The 11,701-nt window shown below is 50.2% G+C and overlaps 2 protein-coding genes and 1 non-coding gene across 7 annotated transcripts in view; 2 read left to right on the top strand and 1 right to left on the bottom strand.

Annotated features, from left to right (window-relative positions):
• The first annotated feature begins 1,703 nt into the window (after window positions 1-1,703).
• Window positions 1,704-1,799, top strand: LOC138120793 (Z30 small nucleolar RNA). The gene has a single exon (XR_011155965.1). It is a non-coding gene; the product is annotated as a Z30 small nucleolar RNA (small nucleolar RNA).
• A 2,538-nt stretch (window positions 1,800-4,337) lies between these two features.
• Window positions 4,338-7,118, bottom strand: PEX12 (peroxisomal biogenesis factor 12). Its single transcript, XM_069033553.1, has 3 exons — window positions 6,973-7,118; window positions 6,031-6,575; window positions 4,338-5,372 (listed from the first exon to the last, which is right to left on the bottom strand). The coding sequence occupies exons 1-3, from the start codon at window positions 7,096-7,098 to the stop codon at window positions 4,973-4,975; spliced, it is 1,071 nt and encodes a 356-aa protein (XP_068889654.1). The 5' UTR covers window positions 7,099-7,118; the 3' UTR covers window positions 4,338-4,972.
• Window positions 7,119-7,271: 153 nt separating this feature from the next.
• Window positions 7,272-11,701, top strand: part of AP2B1 (adaptor related protein complex 2 subunit beta 1) — a 77,769-nt gene continuing 73,339 nt past the window's right edge. For 2 of the 5 annotated variants that reach the window (XM_069033052.1, XM_069033048.1), the window contains exons 1-2: window positions 7,292-7,329; window positions 11,487-11,544. In XM_069033052.1, coding sequence (XP_068889153.1) covers window positions 11,508-11,544 — 37 coding nt within the window. In that variant the 5' untranslated portion in view covers window positions 7,292-7,329; window positions 11,487-11,507. Of the gene's footprint in view, window positions 7,330-7,356; window positions 7,376-7,717; window positions 7,740-11,486; window positions 11,545-11,701 lie in introns of those variants that run through there. The other 3 variants (XM_069033049.1, XM_069033050.1, XM_069033051.1) reach the window with 3 other exon arrangements.

The following is an 11,701-nucleotide window of genomic DNA, read 5'->3' as shown; positions in this document are numbered from 1 at the left end:
CCAAATGCAGCAGTCACCACAAAGGTGTCACACAGTGTTTGGTTCAACAGGGAATGTTGAAAATATCCCATTTATGAAAAGAAACAGACTGAGAAGCACTGCACCAGTGGGTCATCACATTAAACTTCATTACATAAATGTTTTCATTCAAGCACAGATTCTTAATGCAGTCTGTGGACAGCACAAGAAATCACAGACCCTTTCTTTAGTCCCTGGGAAAGTCCCTAAGCATGTAATAAATATGTTACTCAGTCATGATTTAAATATTAATTCAAACGTATTAAAATATTTCTGGTCATACTAAATATCAGTGATGCTTACAATAAGCATAGCATGATGAAATGCTGAGGTTAGGGGTTATGAAAGGAACCATGGAGATAGTCTTTTCTTGAATGTAAAGGAAAAAAAAAAAAAAAGGAAAGTGCCTCTAGTGTCCTGAATTTGGAAAACATTGAAAATTTTAACCTAATAGGCTTGATGACCTAAAGGCAAATTCATTTGAATGGTGATTCCAGCTGTGTTCAATGAATGTAATCACGTTCAGTGAAATCACCGGTGCTTTATAATCACAGCAGGAGGATATCAGACTGTTCTTCCAAACCAAGGGAACCACGTTCCCTGGCGGAAAATACGGTTTGTTATCTACCAGCCTTCAATCTTTGGATACTCAGTTTTAGGGATTTTGAATCTGTCTTTCGAAAGTACTTTACATTAACTCTAAACAGGTTTGCCTAACCAGCATCTCTGACACCAAGACAAAATGCCATTCGTATTAAAGGACAAAGTTTTCCTTCTCCCACAGAAGCTTCTCCTTGGAGCAACTGGGTTCTACTAACTGACTGTTGCTGAAGTTGAGCGGGGCAATAACTTCCGCAAAAGCCATTTATTGGCATTTTTAAGCTAAACACGGGCAAAACACCAATTTTATACCAACAGAGACCCTCCGCCCCCTCAGGCCCCCTCAGGCTTCCTCAGGGCGGGAAACGCTCGCACCGCCCCCAGCTCCTCTAACGCGCTTTCCTATTGGCTCCCGCCGGAAGAGCCGGGCGCTGTGATTGGTTGCTACCACCGGAGGGGTGGGGCAAAGCGGGCGGCTCCGCCCTGGCGCGGCCGGGCCTGCGGGAGCGGAGCGCTGTGAGGGGCACGGACGCGGGCACGGGGCTGGGGAGCGGGGGCCAGGGGATGCGGGACCAAGGTGGGGCAGCTGAGGGCTCGACGTGTGGGGGGACGGGGTCAGGGAGGCTGTGGAGACGCGGAAGTGGCTATGGGGGCTGGCTGATGGGGCGGGGGGAACCTGGCTGAGGGAGGGCATGGGGGGAGGATATCTGAAAACCTGGGGTAGGGCGGGCACGGGCAGAGGAACTGGAGACTGAAGAGCTGCAGGGACCTGATGGGGAGGATACAGGAAAGGAGATGGGAAAGAGTGCAAACGGATGGCATGAAGGAAGGGAGGGATCCAAACAGGCCTCTGGACGCTTGGAGAGACACTGACTGCAGCAGCATTTATAGGTATGACACGGTTTTTCCCTCAGGCTTTCCTGACCTTGGAATCCGGGTTTGTGTCCTGCTCGGTTGTTGCAGGGATGTCACCTCCCTCCCTGTGCTCCCCTGCTACACGTGCTTCATCCTCCTAGGGGAGGAGGAAACTTCCCAGCCCCTGGCTTGGGAACAAGCTCCTTATTGAAGGCAAATAGGTTTGCCCAGAGCAATGATGAGTGAAGTATAGTCTGAACTGGTATTGCCGAGACTCCGTGTCTGCTCTGACCAGGGCATGATCACGTAATCTTCTCTCTGAGCTACTTTAGGCTAAGCTCGTCTGCAGGAAATAGCTTTGCTGTTCTTGAAACTTGGATGCACCCTAAAAAAAAATACTAAGGATTTTTAGCAATTTCTTTTAACGGCAGAAAAAGCCTTGATTTGAAAAGTAACTCAAATACTTGTTGCTGCAGCATTAGTGTGAGCTTGCAGTGGGGGGGAGTTGTGGGTTTTCTCCTGCTTGTGACATGGATCACGAAACTCCAGATACTCTGTGTCTTCTCTGTAAGTGCAATGCAGACTCTGAGCTGCCTGTCCTATAGAAGCTCATTAGCAGTTCATTCAGCTGTATTCTCATTTAGTGATTGCCAGCAGGGAGCCAGGAGTATTTTTGGAATGCTCTCACTAAGTGCAACCCCTTTGGGGTTGAGGGAAAGGCCCAAGAAAAGAGATGGGGCTATCCTCTAATTCAGTTTTTTGTTCTTTTCCAGGTCGTGATGACATCTTTATATTGATTTCTTTCTTCCTGTGGAGAAGGAAGCATCTATGGGGAATATATACCTTGGAGTATGGTGGTTTTCCCTTCACAGGAGAAGCCACTTTGTTTCTGTTAAGGAAGCAGCAAAAACTCAGTTGCTTCATGCACTAATTTTTTGAACACTGCCCAGATGAGCTGTGAATGTGCCTTAGGTTCACTAAAGAATGTTTAAAAGACTTGTGAAGTCAAGTCGTGGCAGTGACTTACCAAACAACTCCAGTGCTGCTGTTAATGTTGATGAAATTGTATTAAGGCTTATGTGGTACATGACTCTATAGAAATCACAAATCAGTATATAAGTCCAAAGGTTGGTTTAATAAAGTTGGTGCTCCCTGGAAAAACTTCTCTTGTCAGTCTTTAGCCCATCGTGGTTTTAAGAACACAATTAAAAAGCAGATAAATGGGAATTCTTCTATAACCCCAATTGGTTCTGTAGCTTTGTTTTAGAGCAAGAAACCTGACAAATGAGTATTTATTTGGCTGCTAAGGACAGGAGGTTTCAAAGGAGTCAAATCCAAGCTGGCATCCTGCAGCCATCTACAGGAACACACAAAATCTGCCAGGTAGCTGCTGAGCCTGCCACCATGCTGGGTTTAATGCTTGTTACTCAGCTAAGCTTTAAAGGACAATTTATTGTGTAAAAGAGTCATTACAGCTGCTCAGAACTGGGAGGCTTCGATGTGGGTGGTTCTGTGCAGGTCTTGGAGTTGGCCAAATCCAAGTTTGGCAGGGACAGGGTGTTGTGCAGCAGGGAGTGGAAAGCAGCCAGGGCCTGGCAGGCGGGCATCTGGTGGGCATTTTGGGAGAGGAAGAGGCATTAATCCTGGGAGAAGGAGCTGTGGAGGCCCTGGAGTAGTGTGGGATCAGGTAACTGCTGTGTGTTAGTGAATCCTTCTGCATTAGAGGGAGGATGGTGCAAAACCTGCCCAAGAGCCCTGCGGTGCTGGTGAGTGAGTCAGCACTGGTCAGTCTGTCCCACGCCTGCCCAGCTTCTCCCTGAGCAGCAGACACATAACTTGGAAAGTATAGGAAGTATAAAAAGAAAATAAACCTATCCTGAAAAGGAATCATCAGTCAAATGCTTATTTAAATGAGCTGTTGCACTGGAGTCACCAGGACATTAACAAAAAGTAAAAAGTGATTTGAAACCTCAGGAAATCTCACACCTTGATGTGGCTTCTCTTCCAGTAAGATGCATGTGTTCTCAGTGGCTCTCTAAAGGAAGAGAAGTATCTTCATGGACCCCATAGCTACTGGAGAAGGGAGAAATGAGACAGTTTTTATTATTATTCCATAAGGGAACAGGTAGAAGGGTCAGGAAGGTGTACAGAGATGATAAAGCATCAGGAACAAATCTCATTTATTACAGTAGGTGTTTTGGGAAGAGGCAAATGACTGCATTTCTCCCCATTATTTGGTAACCTTGCTCTCTTGCTTACAGGTGAGGGGGGATATTGGAGATTTTTATCTTCTGAAGCAGAGCTAAAGTAAAGGGAAAATGAGATGCCTGGTTCAGTGAATTAAATGTTAGAAGATATCTCTTAATTTGGAAAGACCAGTGGGGTCCTGTACTTTGTGCAGCTAACTTTGCTCTCGTATTCTCCAAGCACTGCCACTGTGATATCTGGAGCACTGCTGCTCCCTAGAGTCAGGAAAACAATCTCCCATCCCGAAAAATCAGGTGTCAAGCAAGAGCCAACCATGTCACACAGGTTTTCTTCCCTCCTGTGTGCAGTGGAAGGATGTTTTGTTCTGATATGAATGTGCTACATGGTTGGGGCTGGAATAATTGCAGTGTAATGCTCAGACATTAAAGATTCTCAGCCTGCAAAATGCTAATCTTACATCCACTATCATCACATGAAAAGATGAAAGCAGCTTTAGTCTTGTCTCTCTTATGTAAATAGAGCCCCCAGAGGAGCAAACTGTTTTCCCAATAACCAGAAAAGAATTAAATTAGGTTCTCAATCAAGAAGGAATTTGGCTTTATAAAAGCTGATAATAACAAATGCAAAGACTTATTTAACAATAAACCACTCTCCTCACTTGGCAGTTTCTGTTTTAATCTGTCATTTTATCTTTTGTGCAAAAATTGTCACATTCCTCTTGTACCTCTTGTTCCTTTAAAGAGTCAAAAGTCTTGATTTAGAACCGCTGATGGGAATTAGGGGGTTGGTGCTCTCAATTCCAAGGTGAAGAGCCTGAAAATGCAGGAGACTGAGGAGCAGAGGTTTAAGCCTGTCTCCACCTCTGACAAAGCCAGAGCTCACCCTGGGCAGCACAAAGGCCTGGGAAGCTGCCCAGGGAGGAAAAACTTGCCTGGAGAATTTCCCTACCCCCTTAATTTGCTGGCTCCTGCCCTCAAGCAGGACCAGTGCTGGTCTTTGATCCTCACACTTGCATTCCTCTTATCCAAATCAATATTTCCTCCCTTTCAGCTGGTCTTTTAAGGCATTTCTGTGCTGGCTGAGGGGCTGGGGCTGTGTGATCCCTCTGCAACTGCCACAGGATGTTTGAACAGTTTATCAACAAAGGGGAGAGCCTTGCCACAATGTGCAAAGGCAGCAAAGCTGATGAACCACCGAGTTCAAAGGCGCTGTAGAGCTCCCTGAGGAGCTGTGGCGGTCCGAAGCCTTCCATGGGATGTAAGCAGAGGTGACAGAGGCTCCTGGAAGCCTTTCAGCTCTCAGGAGAGTAGAGTTTGACCAGGTGCTGCAGCTCTGTGGCATAGCCTGTGACTGGGCAGCGCTGGTGAGCCTTCACATAACTGTAGACACAGCGGTAGCAGAACACGAAGCCGGACGTGGCCAGGGCCGTGGCGTTCACGCGGACCTTGCGGCACAGAGGGCACACGGTCTTCAGGCTGGGCAGGAGAGCTGAGCTGGGCTCGTGCTCCAGGTGCACGGGGGGTGGGGGAGTGGGGAGCGCTGTCAGGGACTTGATGGTCTCCTGGTTTTCTGAGGAGTACCACCAGTCTAGGAACTGGAGGAAGAACACGCTGACGGACAGGCCGGTGGACAGGGAGAAGGCAATGCCACCCAGAGCTCTCCTCAGGGCTGACTGCACTCGTGATGTAAAGCTGTAGCAGAGAGAAGTAGGGAGAGATGGTTATTACTGCATGTTTATCCATCTAGAAACCATAGGAAAAAGCACCTGGGGAGTCACTGCTTTGCACAGCTCCTTAATGCTAAGTTGGTTGGTCAGCGTGTCCCATGTTTGCACTTTTTAGGATGTTTCAGGTTCTTTTTGTATTTTAAGAAGGATCCAAATCTCATTTTGTTCAGAAGCCTAAAATCAGAAGAGTTTGGATTAAAGGGTCCTGGACCACAGAGTGTTTCACTCCTGGATCACCATTTCACAGGATATTCAGTGTGCTTCTGACTAGCTGCTGCTTAGGAAAATCGAAGAACTAAGTTTCAATCCTTTCAGCAACATTGCTACAACTGCTGCCCCTCCCCTGTTGGAAAAGTGCAGGGGAAGATTGAACAGGATAAAGGCTTGCATGCCCCAAACCACCCCCAAACTCTGCAATTTTGTTACCACAAAATCGTTTCAAACTAATTCCTGCTACTGGTTTCCTTATTTTCACTCACAATGCTTCTGAAGCACACTTTGCCAGAGGAATTTTCAACTTGAATTTTTGGAGAACAAGGCACTTTTACTTGCAGCATCACCTCTAAATTAACATACCCACGGAACACCCTGGAGAGCAGCAGCTGAGCCAGGTTCTGCCATACCTGAGTGTTTGACTTGGGGTGGTTTCAGCCCATTTCTTCTCCAAGGCCTGGATATCCTCCGCAGTCAGTCTGACCAGGCGGACACCTGCCAGCTTCAGCATGGGGGAATGATGCTCAGCCTTCCCCAGGATGTAGCACAGTTGCTGGATGAGAAACCAGCCCTCCCAGGTCATGTTTACATAGGGGTAGGCAGCTAGAAAGGCTCTGTAGAAGCGCTTCCAAGATGACGATGGAGGGTGGATGGAGTACTCATCCTCTTCCCTCAGGCTGGACACCAGTTTCTCCAGCTTTCCTTTCAGGTAAGGAACAAGAACCAGCAGGAGCAGAGACTTCCAGTGCTGCCTCTTTGGCAGGCCGGCCGTGGCCAGAGGCTGCTGTCTGCCCTCTCCCATGGGGATCCTCTTCAAGCTGTAGAAGTTCTCGGAGAAGGACGCACTGCACCTGGCCAGGTAGTGCTGCTGGAGCAGCAAATCCAGAAGGACGTAGATCTCATCAAACCAGCGCCAGAGGAAACCGTATCGGCCAGGATTAGACTCAGCAAGCACCTGTTGTGAAAGGCACATAAAACAGGAGCAATCATAGAGTGGTTTGGGTTGGGAGAAGCATTAAAGATCATCTGGTTCCAGCCCCTGCCATGGGCAGGGACACCTTTCACTAGACCAGGTTGCTCCAAGCCCCATCCAACCTGGATTTGAACACTCCCAGGGATGGGGCAGCCACAGCTTCTCTAAGCAGCCTGTGCCACGGCCTCACCACCCTCACAGGGAAGGACCTGAAAGCGAAGTAAAGTGCTAAATCATAAATTACAGCAGCTATAAACGACGCCTCTCATTCACAACACAAGCCAGGTGGGTCACAACTGTCCCGCTGCCCGTGAGTGCGGCCGGAGTTACACGCCGACATCCCTCCTCTCCCCTCACCCGCGGCCCGTCTCGCCCTCACCTTAACCAGGTGCTGCAGGGCGGGTTTCACGGCGGCCATCAGGCTGTCCTGGGCCACCGCCTCGAACACGGACGGCCGGTCCCCGCCGGCCGGGGCGGCCGTGAGGTGCGCGCCCACCTCCGCCATGACACCGCCGCGCCACCCCGCCGCCAGGGGGCGCCTCGGCCCCGCCCCGCCGGGCGCCGCTCCGTCCCGCCCCCCGGAAGCGCGGGGCCGCCGGCGCTCCGCCCGCTGCCGCTGCTCTATGGTGGTGGGGCGCGGCCGCTCTGGGCGGGGGAGGGTTTGATCTCGCTGCTCGCGAGTCCGCCCGGCCCCTCCGCTTCCGGTTCCGCCGCCGCCCCCGCAGCGGTGAGTCCGGTCCGTGAGTGGGGCCGGGGCTGAGGGGACGGGGACTGAGGGAGAGGTGGGAGGGGCACTGGGGGGCGTGGGGAGGGGACACGGGGAGGGGGTGAGGGCCACTGGTGGGGTACTGGGAGGGGGGACTGCGACAGGGCGGGGAGGGGCACTGGTGGAGTATTAGGAGGGGCTGAGGGGGTGCTTGGAGAGGATATTGGGGGGGTGAGGGGCACTGGTGGGGTGCTGGCAGAGGGTGGTGGGAGGGGATACTGGGAGGAGGTGTGGGGCACTGGTGGGGTACTGGGATAGGGCGGGGAGAGCTGCTGGTTAGGGAGGGGCTGGCGGATGATGGGAGGGCGCTGGGAGGGGATACTGAGGGGAGACGAGGGGTGGGGGGACTGGCGTAGGGTGGGGAGGGGATACTGCGAGAGGTGAGGGGCACTGGTGGGGTACTGGGAGGGGGAACTGGGATAGGGTTTGGAGAGTCGCTGGGGGGGCACTGGGAGTGGCTCTGGTGATGTACTGGAAGAGGATTGGGGGGTCACTGGGAGGACTGGGCAGGTGGGTGCAGAGAAACTGGAGGGGTGAGGGTGAGGAGTGGTGGTCACTGGGTCCTGGGAAGAGACACTGGTCTGGGGTGAGGGCTGGGGTGTTGGGGGATGGACTGGGATGGGGCTCGGTGGGATGGGAATGAGCACAGTAAGCTCCTGGGATACTGGTGGGACCAGGCAGAGATAAGGGCTGGGTGCTGAGAGGGACTGGCAGGCACTGCTGGGGCTGGTGGTGCTGGGGAGGGGAACTGGGATTGCTGGGGAATGCTCCTGCAGCTGGGGGATACTGAGAGGGATCTGGGGAATGGTGTTGAGGGGGAAGGGCTGGTGGACAGGGGGCACTGGGATGCCAGTCAGGAGTGTGGGTTCATACTGGGAGTCCTGCTGGAGGGGTGGGAGGGGCTGGCAGCAAAGCTGGGATGGGGCTTCCATGGAATGGGGAGGTGATAGGAGGAGCAGGTGGAATGAGGACCACCAAGGGGGTGTTTGGTCCCCAAGATGGAAACAAAATCCCTGTGCCAGCACAAGTTCAGGGCTGTAGGCACAGCTCTTCCTCTGCCATCCACCTACCATTGTTCTGTTTATCTTCCTGTTTCTCCAGTGGCCCTGGGCCACGCTTGGGCTGTCATGCAGCTCCTTGAGAGGCTTTCCAGGAAAAATGGGTGGCACCACTTACACTGGAGTTAAACCAGCGATCACTTGAGAGATTATGGGATTGATGGTTTCAGTGTCCAGGAGCTTGGCTCAATCCCAAGGCCCTTAAACCTGCCACCTTCCTGTGTGAGATCAGTGCTGGGGAGCGGGTCAGGCTGACTGAAGTCATGTGTGGGGTCAAGCAGCTGTTGGTCAGACACAGGGTCAGGTTTTCTGCATGGTTTTGGGCTGAGGAGGCTTATCTTGCCTTGGTGCAGTCTACATTGAAATGTCAAGCCACTGTTTATAGCATTAGGCATTGCTGGAGCTTTCTGGAGCCGTTCATTCCTCTTTTTTGTCTCTTCTTGTTTGCTGGCGTTGGATCAGGAGGAGCCTTTTGCTGTCAGCTTTGAGCACCTCTTACCTGTTTCCATCTTACCAAGTGCTGGGCACAGAACAATAGTGAGGAGGGGGCAATCTGAAGTAGATTCTTCTTCTAAAAATACCAGGCTGTTTGTGATGTTATCATTTACCTTGGCTCTCCTCGGTGTCCAAGAAGCTGGCATTTTCTGCAGTCACACAAAGAGCAGTGTTTTAATTATCTGGGCTGTTTTGGTTCCATTTGCTGTAAAGCATGCTGAGATTGTCAGTGATGAGATAATACCCAGTGATGCTGGCAGGCTGTCTCTGAACAGTGTGCAAAGCAAGCTCTGACACACATGAAGCAGCAATCTGTGTGAGAAAAAGAGCTTTATCCTGTGCTGCACTTGGAATAGGGCAGCTTGGTTGTTCACCTAAGTCAGCTCCCATTTACATCTTTTGAAGGAGGTTGTAAAGACTTGGGCTGTGCTTGGCCCTGCCTGGGTGTTTCTAGGATTCTTCATGTTTCCAAGGATATGAAAGGAGAAAAACAACAATAACTGAAAGGAGAAAAACAACAAAATATCCCGTTCTTGGGGTTTAACGGCCGCCTCTGAAATTCAGCAACGTTCCTTCCTCTCTGGGTGTAGCTTTATGCAACTGGGCTGATGTTTATGGCATTTGGTTTGGTTTTTTCCCCTCGATTTTCTCTCTAATCTGCTGCTCTGGCCCCAGCTAAAGCTGTATTAGAGTAGCTCAGCTGAGACATGACCCTGGATGACAAATCCCCACATAATGCAAACAAAGAACATCGAGGCCACGTTCAATGCTTTTTGCATGGCACTCTGCCAAATACTCCAGTAGAGAAAAGCATTTTAAGTCTTCCTTTTAAGCTGGGCTCAAACCCGAAGGACTCTGTCAGCAATAACATTGCAGCTGAGCACAGACTCTGATTTTAATTACAAAACAAGCACCACAGCAGCCTCTGCTTTCGGGGGGAGCTGTGAGATTTTTGCTGGAAAAATTGCACTCGTTGTAGCTCGTGTGGCTTTTCCAACCCAGCCTCTGTTTTGGAAGGAGGTTAAACCTCCTCTGCAGGAGGAATGTGTTTCCAGAGCTGTCTCCAGGCATAGTTTGACCTCCAGCTCAGCGGGAACAGAAAGGGAGAGAAATCACACCAAACTCGGTAATTCAGCCTAATTGGATGAGGTGGCAGCCAGGCAGGCAGCAGCTCCAGGAAGCTGGGAAAAGCAACAGGTTGTTCCTCATCCAGATGTTGGGCAGGATGACCCCAGCACTGCCACGAGAAAGGGCTGGCAATTGGGGTGTTACCCCTCAGCTGCTGCTGGGAATTCAACTGCTGAGGTGTTCAACTGATCCAGGTGGATGGGGGGAAAAGGAATGGTGCTGGCATTGGGGTTGGTGAAGGGATGAGGAGGGAAAGGGTTAAGGAACAACAATCTGATTGCACTGCTGGGCAGTCCTGGAGTTCAAAGCTGTGCTGGTCCTTTTGTTGCTGAGCCAGCAAGACCTGCAGGGTTTAGAGGCAGGACAGGCAGCATTTAGGGAACAGATGATTTACTGCTTTGCTGGCAGCCTTTAAGGTCATGGAACGATTAAGAAAAGGGGAATTGGGGCAAAAAAATAGAAAAAGGAGGAAAGAAATGATAAAATCCTTTTTGAGATGGTTTTAGGGTCATAGTTCCCATGATACAGACTTTCATCAAAAGCAGTAAAACTGCCCACTCCTCTGCTTGTTTGGAAAATTGTTTTATATTTGTCACAAAGCTAGCAATTGTAAGAATAAAATGATGGATATCCACATATGTTTGGGCAATCCCTGTATTCCAAGGCATTAATTTAGTTCTGTGGGGCAAGAGAAGTGCTGGTGAGACCACTCCCATGGCTCTGCTGAGCACTTGCTGCTCCAACAGCATTTTTCCATCCTGTCCACAGAAAAAAAAGCAGAGCAGCACTGAAATAATGAGCTTTGTGTGTGTGTCTCAGAGGTGGGATGTCAGATCTTGGCAGAGAAATATTTCAATTTCAAGCTTGAGAGAACTGAAAAGTAATGGCTTTTCTTTTCAAAAAACCACTGTTTTTCATCTCTTGGGAACAAAAGGAGGGAAAGGAATGAAAAGGCCTGGGGTGGGTGTTGCAAGTGGGGTTAATTGTGCCTTCCATCAAGATGCAGCACAGGCAGATATCGTTAGGGGGAGATGACAGTTTCCTTTGTGTGAAACATGGACTTCTCACTGCCAGGCGAGACACTGGATGTGCTTTTCCTTGGAAAATGAATCTGTGTACCCAGGAAAGACAGCTGCAGAGCATACCAGCATCTGCTGATTATAAGGAGTTAAAAAAACGCCTTTTGCCTGCTGAGACTTGAGAATTTGGGAAGCTGGGCTGAGCACCACTGCTGTGTTTTTACCAAGCCCTTTAAATCCCTGCCTTTGCCAAAGAATACCAGCAGCAGGTGCAGGATGAAGATTGGGGAACTCGTGCCTGTGGATGTGAAGCTTTTTGCTTCCTGCCTCGCTCACCAACCATCGAGTTCCTGCCTCACAAACTGGGTGTTGCCACCTGACAGCATTTGGAGCTGACTCGTTCTTTTCTTGTTCTTCTTATTCTCAGGTGTTTTAAGGAACTGGAACCATGACGGACTCCAAATACTTCACGACCAATAAAAAAGGTTGGTGTTGAGCTGGTGCAGTGGATTGGAGGTGGTGGGTGGCTATTTTTACGCTGCTTTTTTAACTGCATGCAGGAGCACTTGTGCTTTTCTGGTAGCTCTGTCCCTGTTTCTCTTCTTAATCATCCAGGGAGAAACTTCCAAAGTAGGTCACATG

Source organism: Aphelocoma coerulescens, chromosome 19 (genome assembly GCF_041296385.1).
Source record: "Aphelocoma coerulescens isolate FSJ_1873_10779 chromosome 19, UR_Acoe_1.0, whole genome shotgun sequence".
NCBI lineage: Eukaryota > Metazoa > Chordata > Aves > Passeriformes > Corvidae > Aphelocoma > Aphelocoma coerulescens.
Note: the sequence above shows the minus strand (reverse complement) of the source record. Positions and strands in the feature narration are given on the sequence as shown.

What these genes read in the sequence shown, in the direction of transcription:
- PEX12 (XM_069033553.1), bottom strand. Translation starts at nt 7,098, where the DNA reads ATGGCGGAGGTGGGCGCGCACCTCACGGCCGCCCCGGCCGGCGGGGAC. An exon ending in CCCTGCAGCACCTGGTTAAG is followed by an intron (nt 6,576 to 6,972) that starts GTGAGGGCGAGA and finishes CTTTCACAACAG; the next exon opens with GTGCTTGCTGAGTCTAATCC. An exon ending in ACCCCAAGTCAAACACTCAG is followed by an intron (nt 5,373 to 6,030) that starts GTATGGCAGAAC and finishes TCTCTGCTACAG; the next exon opens with CTTTACATCACGAGTGCAGT.